General features: G+C 40.4%; 1 protein-coding gene and 1 long non-coding RNA gene across 2 annotated transcripts in view; one reads left to right on the forward strand and one right to left on the reverse strand.

Annotated features, from left to right (window-relative positions):
* The window catches only part of LOC147584310 (uncharacterized), a 44157-nt gene extending 31945 nt beyond the window's left edge, over positions 1–12212 (forward strand). The window contains exon 3 of the long non-coding RNA XR_015248306.1: positions 9697–12212. This is a non-coding gene — a long non-coding RNA (uncharacterized LOC147584310). The remainder of the gene's footprint in view (positions 1–9696) is intronic.
* The window catches only part of CKMT2 (creatine kinase, mitochondrial 2), a 36623-nt gene that overhangs the window by 1646 nt on the left and 17228 nt on the right, over positions 1–17749 (reverse strand). The window contains exons 2-9 of the mRNA XM_025924160.2: positions 17509–17680; positions 15886–16084; positions 14421–14516; positions 13825–14046; positions 11617–11702; positions 10620–10743; positions 9811–9945; positions 8576–8701 (exon numbers count right to left, since the gene is read on the reverse strand). Of these exons, the coding sequence (XP_025779945.1) occupies positions 8576–8701; positions 9811–9945; positions 10620–10743; positions 11617–11702; positions 13825–14046; positions 14421–14516; positions 15886–16084; positions 17509–17660 (1140 nt within the window). The 5' untranslated portion in view covers positions 17661–17680. The remainder of the gene's footprint in view (positions 1–8575; positions 8702–9810; positions 9946–10619; positions 10744–11616; positions 11703–13824; positions 14047–14420; positions 14517–15885; positions 16085–17508; positions 17681–17749) is intronic.

Genomic DNA, 17749 nt, shown 5'->3' on the forward strand with positions numbered 1-17749 from the left:
TGCAAACTCTGATAGTATGCAATTACTTAATTCCAGACAGCATTAAAATGCTTGATAAGAACTCAAGAATGAACAGCAAGGATGGAAGGGATTATTGTTACAGCTGAACATACCTTAGGTAGGATTGACTGTAGTCCCTTCCCCACTCCTTTTCATGCATAAGGAAACTGAGCCCCAAAAGAGGATTCAGTCAGAAAACTAGTCATTGAAACACATATTTTTTTTACTTATCTCATTGACCTATCTTGGTGTTTTTGAGGGTTTGTAATGAGATGATTCTCTCGTTGACTGCCACGAGGACTCCATCTTGATACAAATCTTCTTTGGTCTTAAGGTCCCTTCATCTTTAACCTAGGAATTCTTTTCTTAAAATTATATCCTAACTAATAATCAGAGTTGTGATTAGAGTTATGTATAGATATGGTTATAGAATTCTGTATAGATATGGTCAAATAAGATATCAAAAAATCAGATTAAAAAGATAATGGAGTGTCTTTACTGTCACTAAAAATGTTTTTAAATACTTACTATAAGAAAATGCTCATGATGGAACAGTTATAGTAACAAATATATGACTAAATTTTGTTTTTAAAAGAGGTGTTTGAATAACTGCAAAAAAAAAAAAAAAAAAAAAAATAGAAGGTATGCTTTGTGCTTGGAGAGCCCCAGGGCAGCCCCAACACAGAGTGCCTTGGGAACCCCAGCCCATCCCAGCCACAGCTGCAGCCATCCAGTCGCCAGGCACACACACAGTCTACATATGGGAAAACTATACGTAAGACCATTCTTTCAAATTTAGAAGTAGCTGTTCCACCCAATTCAGAGAAATAAAAAGTAAAAAAGATTGGGAGACAGAAGAATATACTCCAAACAAAAGTACAAGATAAAACCTCAGAAAACTGAACTAAATGAAACAGATAACCAATCAACCTGATCAAGAGTTCAAAATAATGATCATAAAGATGCTCACTAGATTGGAGAGGAGGGTAGATGAACTCAACTTCAAGAAAGAGAAAATCTAAAGAAGAACCAGAATTGAAGAATGCAATAAATAAAAAATATATTAGGTGGAATCAACAGATTAGAGGATACAGAAGAACAGATAAGCAGTCTGGAAGACAGGGTACTAGCACCAGAGCTGAACAGCAAAAAGAAAAAAGAATTATAAAAAATAAGGATAGGTTAAAGGATCTCTTGAACATTATCAAGCAAAGAAACATTTGCATTATAGTGGTTCCAGAAGGATGAGAGAAAGAAAAAGGTGCAGAAAATTTTTAAGAAATAATAGCTGAAAACTTTCTTAGCTTGGGGAATGAAACAGCCATCCAGGTTCAGAAACCATAGTTCCCATTAAGATGAACCATAGATAGTTTCCATTAAGATGGACGTCCATACCACAACCATGATGCATAACGAATGATACAACCTGTTATGTATAAGGGAAACCCCATAAGGCTATCAACCGATTTTTCAGCAGAAACTTTGCAGGCCAAAAGAGTATGGCATTAATATATTCAAAGTATGACAGGAAAAAATCTCCAACAAGACATACTTTATCCAGCAAGGTTATCATTCAGATTTGAAGAGAGAGTGTTTCCCAAACAAAAGTTAAAGGAGTTCATCACCACTAAACTGGCCTTACAAGAAATGTTCAAAGGATTTCTTAAAGGGTAAAAGAAAAGGCCATAATTACAAGAAAATTAGGAAGGAAAAAATGTCATGAATTAAAGCAAACATGGAATAAATGCAGTAGAGCAGTCACTTATAAAGCAGGTATGAAAGTTTTATGACAAAAGTAACAAAATCAATTATATATTTAAAAAACTAAGGGGATACACAAAATAAAATGTTTTATGTCTATGTTACATTAACACGAAGGGGGCAGTATAAATCAAGTTCTTTTAGAATGTGTTCGAACTTCTGTGGCCATCAATTTAATAGTCTCCTATGTACTTAGAATGTTACATAGGAACTTCATGGTAACCACAAACCAGAAACCTGTAAGAGATAGATGGACACACACACACACACACAAGAAAGTCATCAATCTTGAGGAAAGAGCAAGAGAAGAAGCAAGGAACAGGTAAGAACTACCAAACTACCAGAAAATAGTTGACAAAATGGCAGTAAGTACATATCTATCAATAATTACTTTGATTGGAGCATTTATACCACTTAAAGGACAGTAGGTGGTGGAATGGATAAAAAACAAGACTCCCTTCAGACCTAAAGACACATACAAAATAAAAGTGAAAGGGCAAAAAAAAAAAAAAAGACATTCCATATAAATGGAAGCCAAAAAAAACCCAAAAAACAAAACAAAAAAAAACAACAACCAGGCAGTGATACTTCCATCAGATAAAACAGACTTTGAAACAAAGACTAAACAAGAGACAAAGGACATTATGTAATGTTCTAAGGATCAGTCCAACAGGATATACCAACTGTAAATATTTGTGCACCAAACATCACCGTTCCTAAATAAAGTGAGTATTAGCAGACATAAATGTAGACATTGATGATAATGCAATAATAAGGGACTTTAACACCCCACTCAAATCCATGGACAGATCATCCAGGCATAAAATCAATAAGGAAATAGTGGCTTTGAACAATATATCAGACCAGATGGACCCATCCCATCAAAACCAGAATACACATTCTTTTCAAGTACACATAGAACATTCTCCAGGATAGATAACACGTTAGGCCACGAAACAAGTATCTGTAAATTTAAAAAGACTGAAATCCTATCAAGCACCTCTTCAAACCACAACAGTATGAAACTAGAAATCAGTTACAAGAAAACTAGAAAAAACACAAGTGCAGGTTAAACAACATGCTATTAAACAACCAATATTCCTCAACAAAGAAATTGAGGAAATTAAAAAATATATGAATACAAGTGAAAATGAAAACTCTGGTTCAAAAATCTCAGACTGCTTTCACTGTGTCCCAAAGAGGGAAGTTTATAGCAATACAAATCTAACTTCAAGTAATATAAAAAATATCAAGTAAATGATCTAACCTTATATGTAGGGGAAGAACAACAAACAAAATCCAAAGTGAGTAGAAGGAAGAAAATCGTAAAGACCAGAGCAGGAAAAAGAGACTTAAAAAACAAGAAAAAAAAATTTAAAAAGCAATGAAACCAAGAACTACCTCCTTAAAGATTTAAAAATTGATAAATCGTAAGCCAGAATCATCAAAGAAAAATAGAGGATCCAAATAAAATCAGAAATCAAAAAGAAGTAACAATTGACACCATAGAAATACAAAGGATTTTACGAGACTACTATGAAAAATTATATGCCAACAAATTGGATAACTTTGAAGAAGGAGATAAATTCCTAAAAACATATAATCTTCCAAAAGTGAACCATGAAGAAATAAAAAATTTGAACAGACTAATTACTAGTAACAAAGTTGAGCAGGTAACCAAAAACTGTCAAAATTCCTGGACCAGATGGGCTCACAGGCAAACTCTACCAAACATTTAAAGAAGAGTCTATACCAAAAAACAGAAGAGGAAGAAAACCATCACAATACATTCTATGAGGCCAGCATTACCCTTACACCAAAACCAGATGAAATCACTACAAGAAACCTACATGCCAGTATCACTAATGAACATAGATGCAAAGATACTCAACAAAATACTAGCAAACCACATTCAACAGTACATTCAAAAGACGATTCACCATGATCAAGTGGGATTTATTATAGGGATGCAAGATTGGATAAATATCCATAAATCAACCTGATATATAACACATTATAATGGTATATAACACATTAATAAAATGAGGATAAACACCCTAAGCAAACCAAAGCATCTAACAAAATACCATATCCATTCACAATAAAAACTCACCAAAGTGAGTTCAGGGAGAACAGACCTCAACATAATAAAGGCCGTATATGACAAACCCACAGAAAAACATCATCTTCATACTCAGTGGTGAAAAAACAGAGTTCTTCCTCAAAGATCAGGAAAAAGACAAGGATGCCTACTTGAAGTACTTTTATTTAACATAATACTGGACTGCACCTAGTCACAGAAATCAGACAAGAAAAAAAAAATCCAAATTGGTAAGGAAGAAGTAAAGCTGGCACTACTTGCTTGCAGATGGCATAGTACTGTACATAGGAAACCATAGAAACTCCATCATAAAACTACTAGATTAAGTGAATTCAGTAAAGTTGCCCGATATAATATTAATATACAGAAATCTTGTATTTTATACAATAACAAAGTAGCAGAAAGAAATTAAGAGAACAATGCCACTTAAAATTGCACCAAAAAGAATATAATATCTAGGAATAAATCTAACCAAGGAGGTGAAAGACCTATCCTCTGCAAACTAGAAGACACTGATGAAATTTGAAGATTACACAAAAGGAAAGGTATGCCATGCACATGGACTGGAAGAATGAATATCATTGGAATGTCCATACTGCCCAAATCACACTATATATAGATCAATGGAATCCCTACCAAAGCACCACTAGAATTTCCCACTAAACGAGAATAAATAATCTACAAATTTCCATGAAGGCAAAAAAGACCTTGAACAGCCAAGGCAGCCTTGAGAGAGAAGAACAAAGCTGCAGGTATCACAATTGCAAATTTCAAGATGTACTGCAAGGCTATAGTCATCATAACAGTATGGTGCCAGCATAAAAAGAGACACATAGATTCATGGAACAAGACAAAGTGCTCAGAAATGAAGAGGATGTGGAGAAACGGGAACCCTCTTGCACTGTTGATGGGAATGCAAACTGGTGCAGCTGCTCTGGAAAACAGTGTGAAGTTCCTCAAGAAATTAAAAATAGATCTACCCTATGACCCAACAGTAGCACTGCTAGGAATTTACCCAAGGGATACAGGAGTGCTGATGCATAGGGGCCCTTGTGCCCCAATGTTTATAGCAGCACTCTCAACAATAGCCAAATTATGGAAAGAGCCTAAGTGTCCATCAACTGATGAATGGATAAAGATGTGGTTTATATATACAATGAAATAGTACTTGGCAGTGAGAAAGAATGAAATCTGGCCATTTGCAGCAACATGGATGGAACTGGAGGGTATTATGCTAAGTGAAATAAGTCAGGCAGAGAAACACAGATACCATATGTTTTCACTCATATGTGGATCCTGAGAAACTCAACAGAAGACCATGGGGGAGAGGTAGGGGGAAAAAAAAAGTTACAGAGAGGGAAGGAGGCAAACTGTAAGAGACTCTTAAAAAACTGAGAACTGAGGGTTGATGGGGAGTGGGGGAGAAGGGAAAGTGGGTGATGGGCATTGAGGAAGGCACCTGTTGGGATGAACACTGGGTATTGTATGGAAACCAATTTAACAATAAATTTTACATATAACTACTAGATTTACTACAGTAAATCTAAAGACAAAGGAGACAAGAGTATACAACGGGGAAAGATAGTCAATAAATGGTGCTGGAGAAATTTGCTGGATGCAAAAGAATGAAACTGTACCACTTTATTATACCATATGCAAAGATAAACTCAAGATGGATTAAAGACCCAAATGTGACTGATGGAACCATAAAACTCCTAAGAGAAAACCTAAGCAGTAAATCCTTGGACACTGGCCTCAGCAATAGATCCATGGATAGGTCTCCTCTGGCAGATAAAACAAAAGCAGTAACAAACCTCTGAGACTATGCTAAAATAATGAAACAACAAATCAGATTAAAAGATGGGCAGAGCACCTGAATAGACATTTTCCCCAGCATGACATACAGGTGGCAACCAGACACATGAAAAGATGCTCCACATCACAAGTAGCAGGGAAATGCAAATGGAAACCAAAACAACACAATCATACGGTATATCCGTCAGAATAGCCAGCATCATGAAGACAAGAAATGACAAATGTTGTTGAGGATTTCAGAGGAAAAGAAGCCCTCATGCACTGTTGGTGGCAATGTAAACTGGTGCAGGCAGTTTGGAGGTTCCTTATAACATTAAAAATGTAAACACACACACACACACACACACACACACACACACACACACACACACACAAGGAAGGGAGGAAGGGAGGAAGGGAAAGAAAAGAAGATGGGGCGCCTGGGTGGCTCAGTGGGTTAAGCATCCGACTTCGGCTCAGGTCACGATCTCATGGTCCTTGAGTTCGAGCCCCGGGTCAGGTTCTGTGCTGACAGCTCAGAGCCTGGAGCCTGCTTCGGATTCTGTGTCTCCCTCTCTCTCTCTGCTCCTCCCCCGTTCATGCTCTGTCTCTCTCTGTCTCAAAAATAAATAAACATTTAAAAAAAAAAAAAAAAAAGAAAAAGAAAAGAAGAGAAAAAAAACACCAGGGGCACCTCGGTTGAGCATCTGACTTCAGCTCAGGTGATGATCTCACAGTTCATGGGTTCAAGCCGCCGTCAGGCTTTGCACTGACAGTGCAGGGCCTGCTTCAGACTCTCTCTCTCTCTCTCTCTCCACCTCTCCCCCACTTGCGTTCTTTCTCTCTCAAAAATAATCATTAAAAAAAATAGAAATACCATATGATCCAGTAATTCCATTACTGGTATTTACCCAAAGAAAACAAAAAACACTAATTTGAAAAATTATATCCACCCCTACATTTTTTGCAGGATTATTTACAATAGCCAAGATAGGGAGGCAACCTAAGTGTCCATTGATAGATGAACAGAGAAAGATGTGATATATGTATATATACATACGCACATACATACAATAGAATATTACTCAGCCATAAAAAAGACTGAGATCTTGCCATCTGTGACAATATGGATGGACCTAGAGGGCATTATAAGTGAAAAAATCAGAGGAAGACAAATATATCATTTTACTTATATGTGTAATCTAAAATCACACACACACACACACACACACCAGAAATAGGCCCATAAATACAGAGAACTAGTGGTTGCCAGAGGCAAAATGGGTGAAGGGAAGTGGGAGGTATAGGCTTCCAATTATAGAATAAGTGACAGGATGAAAGAAAATATAGTGTTATTATAATAGCACTTTATGCTGACAGATGATATCTACATTTGTGGTGAGGATAGCATAGCACAAGGAGTTGTCAAATAACGATGTACACCTGAAACTAATGTAACATTGTGTGTTAACTATACTTCAATAATAATAAAAAACCCAAAATGACCAGATTCCATAGCACTCAGGAAAAAAGAGTGAAGTTCAATGGATGCAGCAAAAGAAAAATGAAGTCCAGACTCATCTGGAGCAAGGTGATTTACCTGATACATTAAGGAGAATCACGGTTTTCCTAAATAACAGCTGTAAACTCATGAATAAATTTGTTCATATGAATAAAAGTATACAAAAAATAAATTTTACATAAAACAATCATTTAAAAAATGGAAGACAATACAGAATAATGTTCACAATGGTTTTCTTAGTGTTAAGTTAAATAAGTAGTGTTATTTTAAAATGTTTTTGGCATTTTTCTAGCTTTTATAATGGTCACCTATTAACTTATAGACTTAAAAAAATGTTTCTAAGTGGTGACTGCCTTGCTTTCCAGTAATAAAAATCTAGTTAATATTAGAAGCAGATAGGCCTAGGCTCCAGATCTTCTTTATTCACTACACTATACATTATTCAGTAAATTTCAGAAGCTGTATTTATTTATAGCTCCTTCTTCCTCAAGTACTTTACCAGAGGTGGGAGCACATAAGGTGATTTGTTTTGAGTGTTTCCTCCTTCCCTTTTCTCAGTTTTTTGGTAGGGATACCAATAGGCAATGAAATATTTGAAAGCTGGCAAGGAAGAAGAAAGAGCATCAATAATGCAAAGATTTAATAACCAGCCAATAAGTTATTAAGATTTGTATAAGAGGAAGAGACTTTTAAATTAAAAATGGGCATAATACGTTCAATAGGACTATATCCAGATAAATTGGTATGACTTACGGGGATCAGGACTTGCTTAGGATTTAGCTGCATGTTATCTAAGTGTGTTCTTTATGCTTCGTCTCCTGTATCACTCCCAGCCTACCTACAGTTTATGAATGCTGTTCATCCTATGTATACACAGAATCTTACTTTATGAGCACAATCTTGTATGTACCTAGTGTATACATTATTTGCCATCTTTAGCCCCCAAAAATAAAATTTTAGAAACTATCAAGGATCTAAAAATGCAGCATGTGGTCTTCACCAAAGTAAGTTCAGAATCAAAAGAAAATTCCACTATTTTACCACCCTCAGAGAGCATACATGTTCCGTGATATCATAGTGATAAAATACCACCATCCTTTTGCATAACTGAGCTCCTAATGCTGAAAGATTGCTGGAATACCTCTCGGGTGAGGGACTGAGAACAGTCCCACCGTGAACTCCTTTACTCGCCTATACATTCTCAGCGTATGCTGTGCTTACCTTTATGCAGTTACTTCCCATGTAGGAACGGTACTATGGAATGAAACACTAACAGGACTCGGGACAAGGCTCTTTAGTGAATAAGGCGAGGCTCTTTAGGCTACTTCTCTATTCCCTTTTTCTCTTGGGCTAATACTCTTAGCTCGTGTTTGGAAAGTGAGAGAGATGTTAGTTACCTCTGATCGACCAATTCGATCTATGTTGGAAATATCATAAACATCTGCCACTGCTGCCGTGTCCACACCACCTGTGCCACGTTTCTGGAGCCTTAGATTTTCCAGGATCTTGGAAAAGCGTGGATCCTGGGACAGGGGACAATACTGAGTGTCATAAGAAGCACAAAAGATTCACCAGCATTGGCACATTCATTTAGAAAAGATGTACTGTAAGAGACAGTAACAGTATTTATTAAGCTCATACTTACTATGTGCCAGGCCACTATGCTAAAACCTTTATACCATGAAGTAGGTATTGCTTTCATTCTCATTTCACAGATGAGGAAATCAAGGCTCAAAGGAATTAACTTAATCAAAGTCACACAGAAGGTAGCAGAGCTGTTACTAACTTCTGTATCACTTCTGACATTTGGATGCCAACTTTGGTGAGTTGATTATTCATCTGTATAATAGTTTTCACTGTATAATTAAAATCATGAAGTTAAATCACATCAAATAATTTTCTTAACACTGGAATAATTTTCATTCTGTTTTTGGTAGGAAGCTCATTTTCTTAAATTGTTTTAAAGTATGTGATTTGCTAGTATTATTTGCCTACCAGAATCCTTTTTCTTACTAATACACACATGGAGCTGAGGAAATAACCACTAGCTAAGTTCTTACTAGTGGAATGAATACAAGTGGTGTGCACACTTCTAGGCCTAGACTTTAAATCTTTACATGGACACACATCCTCTCTCCCCTTTGCACAAGCTGGAACATGAGCCTGACTGTGACCATGCAAAGGGGACACTAAGACAGTGGTCCTCAAAGTACCGTTCCCTGACCAGCAGCATAGCATCACTTGTGAGGCCAAGCTATCTGTTTTTACAAGTCTCCAGCCTTGAGTCTGCAGGTTCAAGTGTGAAAACCCCTACACCAGGAGAGACAGAGATGGAAGGAACTCCAAGGGGCTGGGCAGAGCAGCCTGCCTGCCCATCCTGACTTGTAACATGAAGGAGAATTTAAACTCTGTGTTCTTGAAGCCACATCTCTTTCTTACAGCATTTAACCTTTGGTCCTAACTGATACAAGTGTCTTTTGAAGTAAACTTAACCCTTTGTTGTTATTTTCTATTGTAGGTGCAGAAAGTAACGGTTAAGGAATGATCAGTGACCATTTCTTCCTCCACAAAGAAGGCATGCCTGAGCTTATCCTGACGGAACACGACAGGGCTATTGGCCACGTGACATTACCTTGCTGAGCTTGGGGATCCTAACATGGACACCAGCCCGTAATCCTGTGCCAAGGTTTGAAGGGCAGGTCAGGATGTAGCCTAGTCGCTCATTCCACATGAATTCCCAGCCTCGCTCTTGGATTAGGCGTTCTACCTACAACAAGGAACAAATGGAACTCTTAAATATCCATCTACTCACTACATCCCAAACACCAGGAAGAGACTTGTGTACTGTATGTTTGCCGTGAATGAAATTTAGGTAAATTTGTATTACTTCCTTAATAGAAAATGATATTACTATTATTAAAATAGTACTAAAATATTAATAGTATTTAAATACTATTTAAAATATTAAAATGGTCCAATCCAATTAAATTAGATGCCCATGTAAAGCGTTGAATACAGTATCTAGCACAAACTAAATATTCAATAAATGTCAGTTGCTGTTATTATTTTTCATGTGAGAATAGGAGAATATAGGATTTCTCAGCAGGTAAGGTTGTGGTCAGTTTACTTATGAACATAGTTACATCCTATACTGTCTCTATGCTTAGAATAGACAAGAACACTGTTAAAGAAATTGGAAAATAATTAAAGATCCACAGACTTTTCCCTAAAACATTCTGGACTGGGGAGGGAAGCATAGGAACTTACTAGTAACAAAAAAAGTCACCTATTTTTTGAAGCACTACCCGGTAGTCCTACCCCCAAAGAGTGCCATGATTCCTAGAAAATATTAGCCCCATTTTGGAATTCATCATAGTGTCTTCTTTCAAGAATGAAAATGTGATTTTAATGAATATTCAGAAATCTCTGATAACATCTTACTTCTTTTAGTCCACGACAGAATCGCTCAAATACTCTTTTCATATTGCCTCCTTTTTCCATAGAGATTACCCTGGTGTGGTCTTCCTCATTAATCCAGATGAGAAATGTCTTGTCATAATTATGCCTAATGAAGAGAGAAATATGGTGTTGCACATTAACTACATTTGTTTCAACACATGAAAATTCCCTTTACTTCTGTAGCTTGATTGCTTCATTTCACCTTCCTCATTCCCTAGAAGGCCCTAATTCTTCCACTGTGCCTGAACAAGTAGTACAAAATGATGTTACCTTGACATAATGAAGAATAAGACCAACTCTAACCCTTAAAGATATATTTTTGCCCAACAAGATTATAATGGATGACAATAATTCCAATATGAATAACGTTTGGTTTTGACACTAATTCTCCTAATAAGTTCAACCAAAATCTTGTGCTGCTTAATTTTTTTTTTTTTTTTAATCTACAGCCCAAGATGTTTGGGGTATAGAAGATTTCACATATGTTTGCTGCATGGATTCTTACTATCCCCACACACTGAGCAAGTGCTCATGAACACTTCGCTCCTTTGGGTAGTATCATAACAACCTACCAAAGTACAGGAATCAAAGTGGACTGAGGACTGCTGGCCAAGATAAAATACGTGTATACTCGATATCCATTCTTCCTTGTAGGGTTTTGCTTAAATCCTCAATATATTTCATTTTCTGCTCTTTTGTTTTAATGTCATGAAACAGATTCTCTGTGAGGTCAAATAATAGGAAGCTAATTTTTCTTAAAAATAGTCTTTTTCTCATGCATAATTCATATGAACCAGCATACATTCTTACACATGTTAGAAACATTACGATACTTTGGTATTATACACAGACACAATTTCCAAATACTCTCTTCATTTAGCTCAAGCCAGGCATGCTGTCAACTGCAGGTTAGGACAAGCAGGTGATCTGAAGGAAATCCTCTGCACACATTGCAAATGTGAAAATGCTATGTCCATACCAGATTCCCCTGGCATCTGGCCAGTCACGGGCCATCCCAGCACATGTTAATAAAGGGGATACTGGCTTATCAAATAGAAAGTGGTCCTGCAGGCCAAAAGGGACAAAGCAGAAAGGAGAAACGGATGAGATCAGACACAAGGACAAGTGCTACACGGCCAAATTTCAACTTGGTTGAGGTCTGTCAGGCAGTGGTTCTCAGGCTTGGCTGCCCACTGGAATAATCTGGGTGCTTTGTAAAAAATACTAATACCCAGTTCCTGCCCTCCCCCAGAGACTGTCTTAATTGTTATGGGGTGCGGCCTGAACAGTGGGATTTTTAAAAGCTCGTCAGATGGTTCTAGTGTACAGCTAAGGCCGAAAACCGTTAGCTTAGCCCAGATAGAAATACTTAATCACTATAGATTATGTTTACCCACCAGCACCAATGCTATGCCCTGACAGAGTAGGCCGTGAGTGAGGGACACTATCTTGAAAAGTCTGTTATCCACAGCCATCATTCTATGTGTCTGGCATTCCTGGTTCTTTTATTATCATTCCTTCTACTACAAAGTATTAGAGATGTAAAATAATTTGTAAATAAAAATAGCTATCATTAATTTAGTGGTCACTATGTGCCAAGTCTGTGCTTGCATATTAATTAATATGCTTTTAATTTTCTTCAATCCTCACAACACTATGAGGCAAGTATAATCATTTTATGAGTGAGGAAAACTGATTCAGAGTAAAAAAACAACCTACCTACTATTAGGCAGCTAGGAAGTGACAGAGCCTAGATTCAAACTTGACCTGTAGGACTTCCAAGTTTGTGCCTTTAACAACAGTACACTAATCTTCATATCAAAATCAGTGTCAAGAGACTGGCATTTTTCTTTGTGTGTGTATACAGTAACAACATGAATATGGATACCATATATTCAAATATGATTACATTGAAGTAAGAAATAAAGACAATATGGAGAGGGAAGTCCCTTTATAATCTGTGAGTGAAAGGGGTAGGAGACATTAGAACAGGCTTGGTGACCTGATGCTGGAAACCTCAAGTGGCTACCTGAGGCAGAGTTGGGCTTGTCTTAACAGAGCAAGCAGAGGGTTGGCCTGATGGCTACAGAGGCCAAGAGACTGTGGTCTGTAGAGACAAGCACGCTAGTTCATCTGGTTTGGCGGTGGGACTTATTTTGTGGCATTGCATGTCCTGAAATGGCAGATACTGGTTTCTGCTTTTCCTTAGAGTTTAATTAAAAGTTACTCTTGAAGGGCACCTGGATGGCTCGGTGTAGTTGAGTGTCTGACTCTTGATTTTGGCTCAGGTCATCATCTCATGATTCATGGGATTGAACCCTGCATCAGGCTCTGCACTGTCTGCTTGGGATTCTCTCTCTCTCCCTCTCTCTGCACCTCCCTGGCTCATGTCCCCCCTGCCGCACTCACTCAATAAATAGACTTAAAAAAAAGTTACTTTCGAAACTGCCATCCTTTTTCAGCTGTGCTAAAAAAAAAATAAGGGAAAATAAGGACTTGGGTTTTTGTCTTCCCCAGTGTTAGAGTGAAGCTTTAGAGGACTCATGGAGGCGGCAGGAATCCCAGAGCTGGCTCCAATGGGAGTCAGGGCTAATTTCCTTTCCAGATTTTCTTACTTTCCAGGACTTTATTTGGGTGTGTCAATGGAGACCATCCTCCAGGTACACACAGGATTTCCACACTTAATTGTTCCTATTTATCAACAAGCAAGGCGATCCTCTATTAACCCCCACCCATGGATCCCCAACCCACCAATTCCTTATTGGAGTTTTCTCGGCAGATTGTAACCACAGACTACTTTTGTGGCTTGGTCTCCAGTTTATTTTTTATTTTTTTTTAATGTTTGTTTATTTTGGGGGGAGAGAGACAAAGCGGGTACAGGGGAGGGGCAGAGAGAGAGGGAGACACAGAACCTGAAGCGGCCTCCAGGCTCTGAGCTGTCAGCACAAAGCCCAACTCAAGGCTTGAGCCCACGAACCATGAGATCATGACCTGAGCAGAAGTCAGATGCTCGACCCACTGAGCCACCCAGGCGCCCCTTGATCTCCAGTTTTAAGGCCTCCTCTTCCTTCCTTATACTAAACAAGATGAAGTCCCAGCAGGCTTCCTGTGAGGCCTCACTGTACCAACTAGAGCTCAGGGCGCATCCCCACCCCCGGCAGGGTCAGGTGGTTCAAGGGCCACTCACGTCTATGAGCCGTTGCTGGTCCTGCTCCGTCATCTCAGACAGCTTGTAGTAGCGGCCTGCCAGGTCCCCTTTGAGGCCCTCCAGGGCCGTGATGGCCACATTCTCTACCTCCCTCCGCTCAGCCCGGGTGCAGGCAGGTGGCAGACTCAGCCCGCGGATGCTGCGGCCTGTACGCACCCGAGATGACAGCACGTAGCGCTCATCAAACTGCCCCTGTGTGATCTGCCAAGCAGAGCGCAGGGTTACCACGGCCAGCTGTGGACTACCGTCCCGCCACAACCACTGTGGGTTCCAACCCTCTGACCTTCAGGGTCCCCTACAGGGGGCCCTCAGGCACAGTGCAGGACATGCTGAGCACATTTTGGAATTATGGGGGCGGAGCCTTATACACAAGGGGCAGAGCTACTTTATGCAATGCCATCTGGAATCGTTTACCGCACTAGCTTTGGGATTTAAAAAAAACAAAAAAACAAAAAAACCCTTTAGGAAAGGCTTACAATTCTCAGTGATCAACACCACCTTCCTGTCAGGTGCTCCTCACTTCAGGCTCTGGCAGGCCAGCTTCCCGGCAAAGTACACAGGGGGCTGCAACCTACCTTGGATGCATCCAGATCTGTGGGGTGCTTCATCACCCTGGGGTCATAGCCATTGTGCCTTAGTTTGATGACAGGATCAAAAAGGTCAGCAAACACCTGCAGGAGGGAAGATGCACCTGTTTCCTCTTTAATTCGTTCATCTATTGCAAGGTCATTCCTTTCATTTACCCCTTTCTACCTTCAGGGCCAAAGTTGATGCCCTCCTCTGTAATTCTCAGGGCTACCATGCAGGAAATGGGCGTGAGTGGATTGATGGTTATCAATAATAATAATAGGCTTATACCACCTCCCAGTGATTCTGCCAAACTCACTGCCATGAGACTAAGCAAGAAAATCTTGTGTTTAAAATTTGAGGGTTTTCCTCAAGTTCTTGCCTCTGTGAGATCAAAGAAGCTGACATAAGCAGTTTTGTGGTCCAAAGGGATGATCAGTTTCTAGAGTGTAAGCAACATAATAAATTCATGGAAAGTTAGCTGCACTACAAGCAACAGTCAGGGCAAATCTGGGAGCGCTCACCCTGTGAAGTCCATCCCCAGCCCAAACTATCTGGTGCCAAATCTTTTTTTCTTTCTTTCTTTTTTTTTTTTTTTTAATAAAAACTTCAGATATATCCTTTAAGAAAATAACATTAAGAGAAGTCCTAATAGGGTTCCTGCCGCATTTGGGAACTATGGGAAGTGGGCAGGCCAGGGGTAGGGAAGCATGCTAGGTCCAGGGAGCCAGCTCCAGTCTGAAACTCTGGGAGCCCAGAGTAGTGCAGTGCTGTATGTGAGTGAGCTACCCGTCTGGTTTATTTAGGAGGACGCCCTCCCTCCTCTTGATAGCTGTTTTCCCAGGGGACTGCCTTCAGCTCCCTGCAACAGAAGGACACAAAGAAGTCTCCCTGCAATTTGCTGCAACAGTGAGGCTGCTCTGTGAAGAGGGCTGCGTGGTGGCTGAGCTGCACTAGCAGCAGGCCGTTCTACGCTTCTGCCTCAAGGATGAGGACACGGGGACGGTGGGATTTCTCGGAGAGACTTGGTGAACTCAATAGCCGAGACTCCAGTGGCTGTGCAATCAGTAACTCCAAAACTAAAGACAGAGACCATCCTCCTTCCTCAATAAAGTCTAGCCACAAACACACAATTCCCCAATGTTTTACTGGTAAATGTACATCACCAATTACAGGATTTTTTTTTTTTTTCTGTACCAGTTCATCCCCTTGACAGTCTCCGAGCATGCTGTCACGCAACACATTCCTCCAAGGGGTGGGATACTAGAGTGGCAGCAAAAGAAGCCTTGTCCCTGGGAAGCTACAGACCTCCTTGTCCAGAACATTCCAGCTGTTCTGCTGACGCTGGCTGCCCTTTATGGCACCTTTATGGGACCTTTCCTGAGCAGGCAGAACAGGGGCCCACAGAGAAGAGGCGAACTCTGGGACCCAGAGCATCTCCCCCACTTTCGAATCAGCAGCGAATAGTTTTACCTCATAGGACTCCTCGTCACCAGCCACCATGCCCACAGTCTTTATGAAGGGATGGCCTGGGTTGTCCACTCCAGTCTGGATACACTGGTCCAGGGTGTAGCCATTGGGGGTCACCTTGTTGCGGAGCTTGGCGTAGATGGCTGGGGTGAGGCACTCGGCCATACAGTTGTTGTGCTTGCGCAGGTCAGGGTAGTCCGCACTGCACGCAGATGAGAGAGGCTTTCAGTGATTTCAGTGAGCAGCGTCTGAGGGAAGCGGCCTAGGAAAGTGCTTTGTTTCTTGCCATCCTTCCCCCAGGCTCTCTTTAACCAGGAGTCAAGACTTAAGTGAGACAGATAAAAAAGGGAAAACACAGTCCCCTGAACAGCCAGACAAAGGGACCTGGCCCCGCTTAAGGATTCCAAGATGCTGGCTGCAGGAGCCCACAAAACTCTGCCTTAGGTTCGTGTAAAGAGCAGAGTGAAATGCTCGCTTCGGCAGCACATATACTAAAAAAAAAAAAAGAAAAAAAAAGAGCAGAGTGAAAATGACAAAATAAGTGGAAATCCTATGCGAACTTTGTTTTTTTTTTTTTTTTAACTCAAAAGTTTTGTTAAAACACAACAGCCACATTTTGGTCCCTTCGGTCTGTGGTAGAGAGGTTAGAAACCTGCAGATGGAGCTACATAAACATTCAGTAATTTATCTGTCCTCTACCTACGACACAAGCTCCGGGACAGCAGACACTCCTGCGTTGCTGAGAACAGTGCCTGGCTACTGAAATAGGCATTCAGTACGTATCTGTTGGAACAGTACACAGAAAGAAATGATGTGAAATAAAATCTTTTGCTAGGATGTGTACTGGTTGAAGATAGGGGATTCCGGACTATCACGGGCTCAAACCAAGGAATCGCCTTCAGGAATTCCTGAAGTACATGGTGGGTGATGATGACTCCCTCAGAGATTCTGATTCCCACAAGAGCCAGTGAATGTCTCTGAGCAAAACATCAGGCCTTCCTTGTCTCTCTCCTCCATACCTGCCCACGCGGAGCCTCTTCAAGTCACCACTGCACGCCAGCTCTATGCCGTGTGTGCAGTCTCATTCATGGCAAGGTTCCAAGGGCCATGAAAACATGTCCGTCTTCATGCCACTCCCCCACTTTCCCTGTGCGGTGTCCTTTAAAGCTGATGCTTCATAGAAGTACTAGAGCCTCATTTTCCAGAAGGTGGGACAGCAGTGATGGATAGATCTAGAATCAGGGTCATCAGATTTGCACTCAGCCACACTAGCTGTGTGAACTTGGGCACTGTTTAATTTTTCTAAGCCTCCACTTTATCACAAAGGGATGCAAAGATGAATAAAGTAGATACTCCATATATAGCGTTTAACACACAAAGATGCTCAGTAAAGGTTAATTATTACTATTATTGCTGTTGAACTAGACCACCAGTTGTGGGCAGGAATGAAGACACTGTACTTCCTTGAGTTCACCACAGGTCACTGTGCTTAGTGAGTCTTAAAACTGTTAGTCTGATTTAATCATTCTCAAAAGCAAAAAGAGGGACCCTGGCTGACAGTTTCCAGCAGGGGAAAGCATATTTCTGGCTGACACTTGGAGTTTTTTTTAAATCCCAAGGACTTACCTTGGTGGGAACAGCCTGTGCTGCCCCCGGGCCTCAGCACACAGGTTCTGCCGGTTCAGCAGGTAGCCGGTGGTCAGGGCCCCGGTGCCCACGGTAGCAAGTAACAGAGAAGCATTGCGGCCAGTTAGCAGCTTAGAGAAGACACTGGCCATCCTTCCTCTTGGATGAGTGTCTGGAAGCAGAGACACGGGATTAGACAGCCTCACGGGATAGACACTTACCATATAGCACAGAGACCACC

Source organism: Puma concolor, chromosome A1 (assembly GCF_028749965.1).
Source record: "Puma concolor isolate L17-30 chromosome A1, mPumCon1.1.hap2, whole genome shotgun sequence".
NCBI classification, from domain to species: Eukaryota; Metazoa; Chordata; class Mammalia; order Carnivora; family Felidae; genus Puma; species Puma concolor.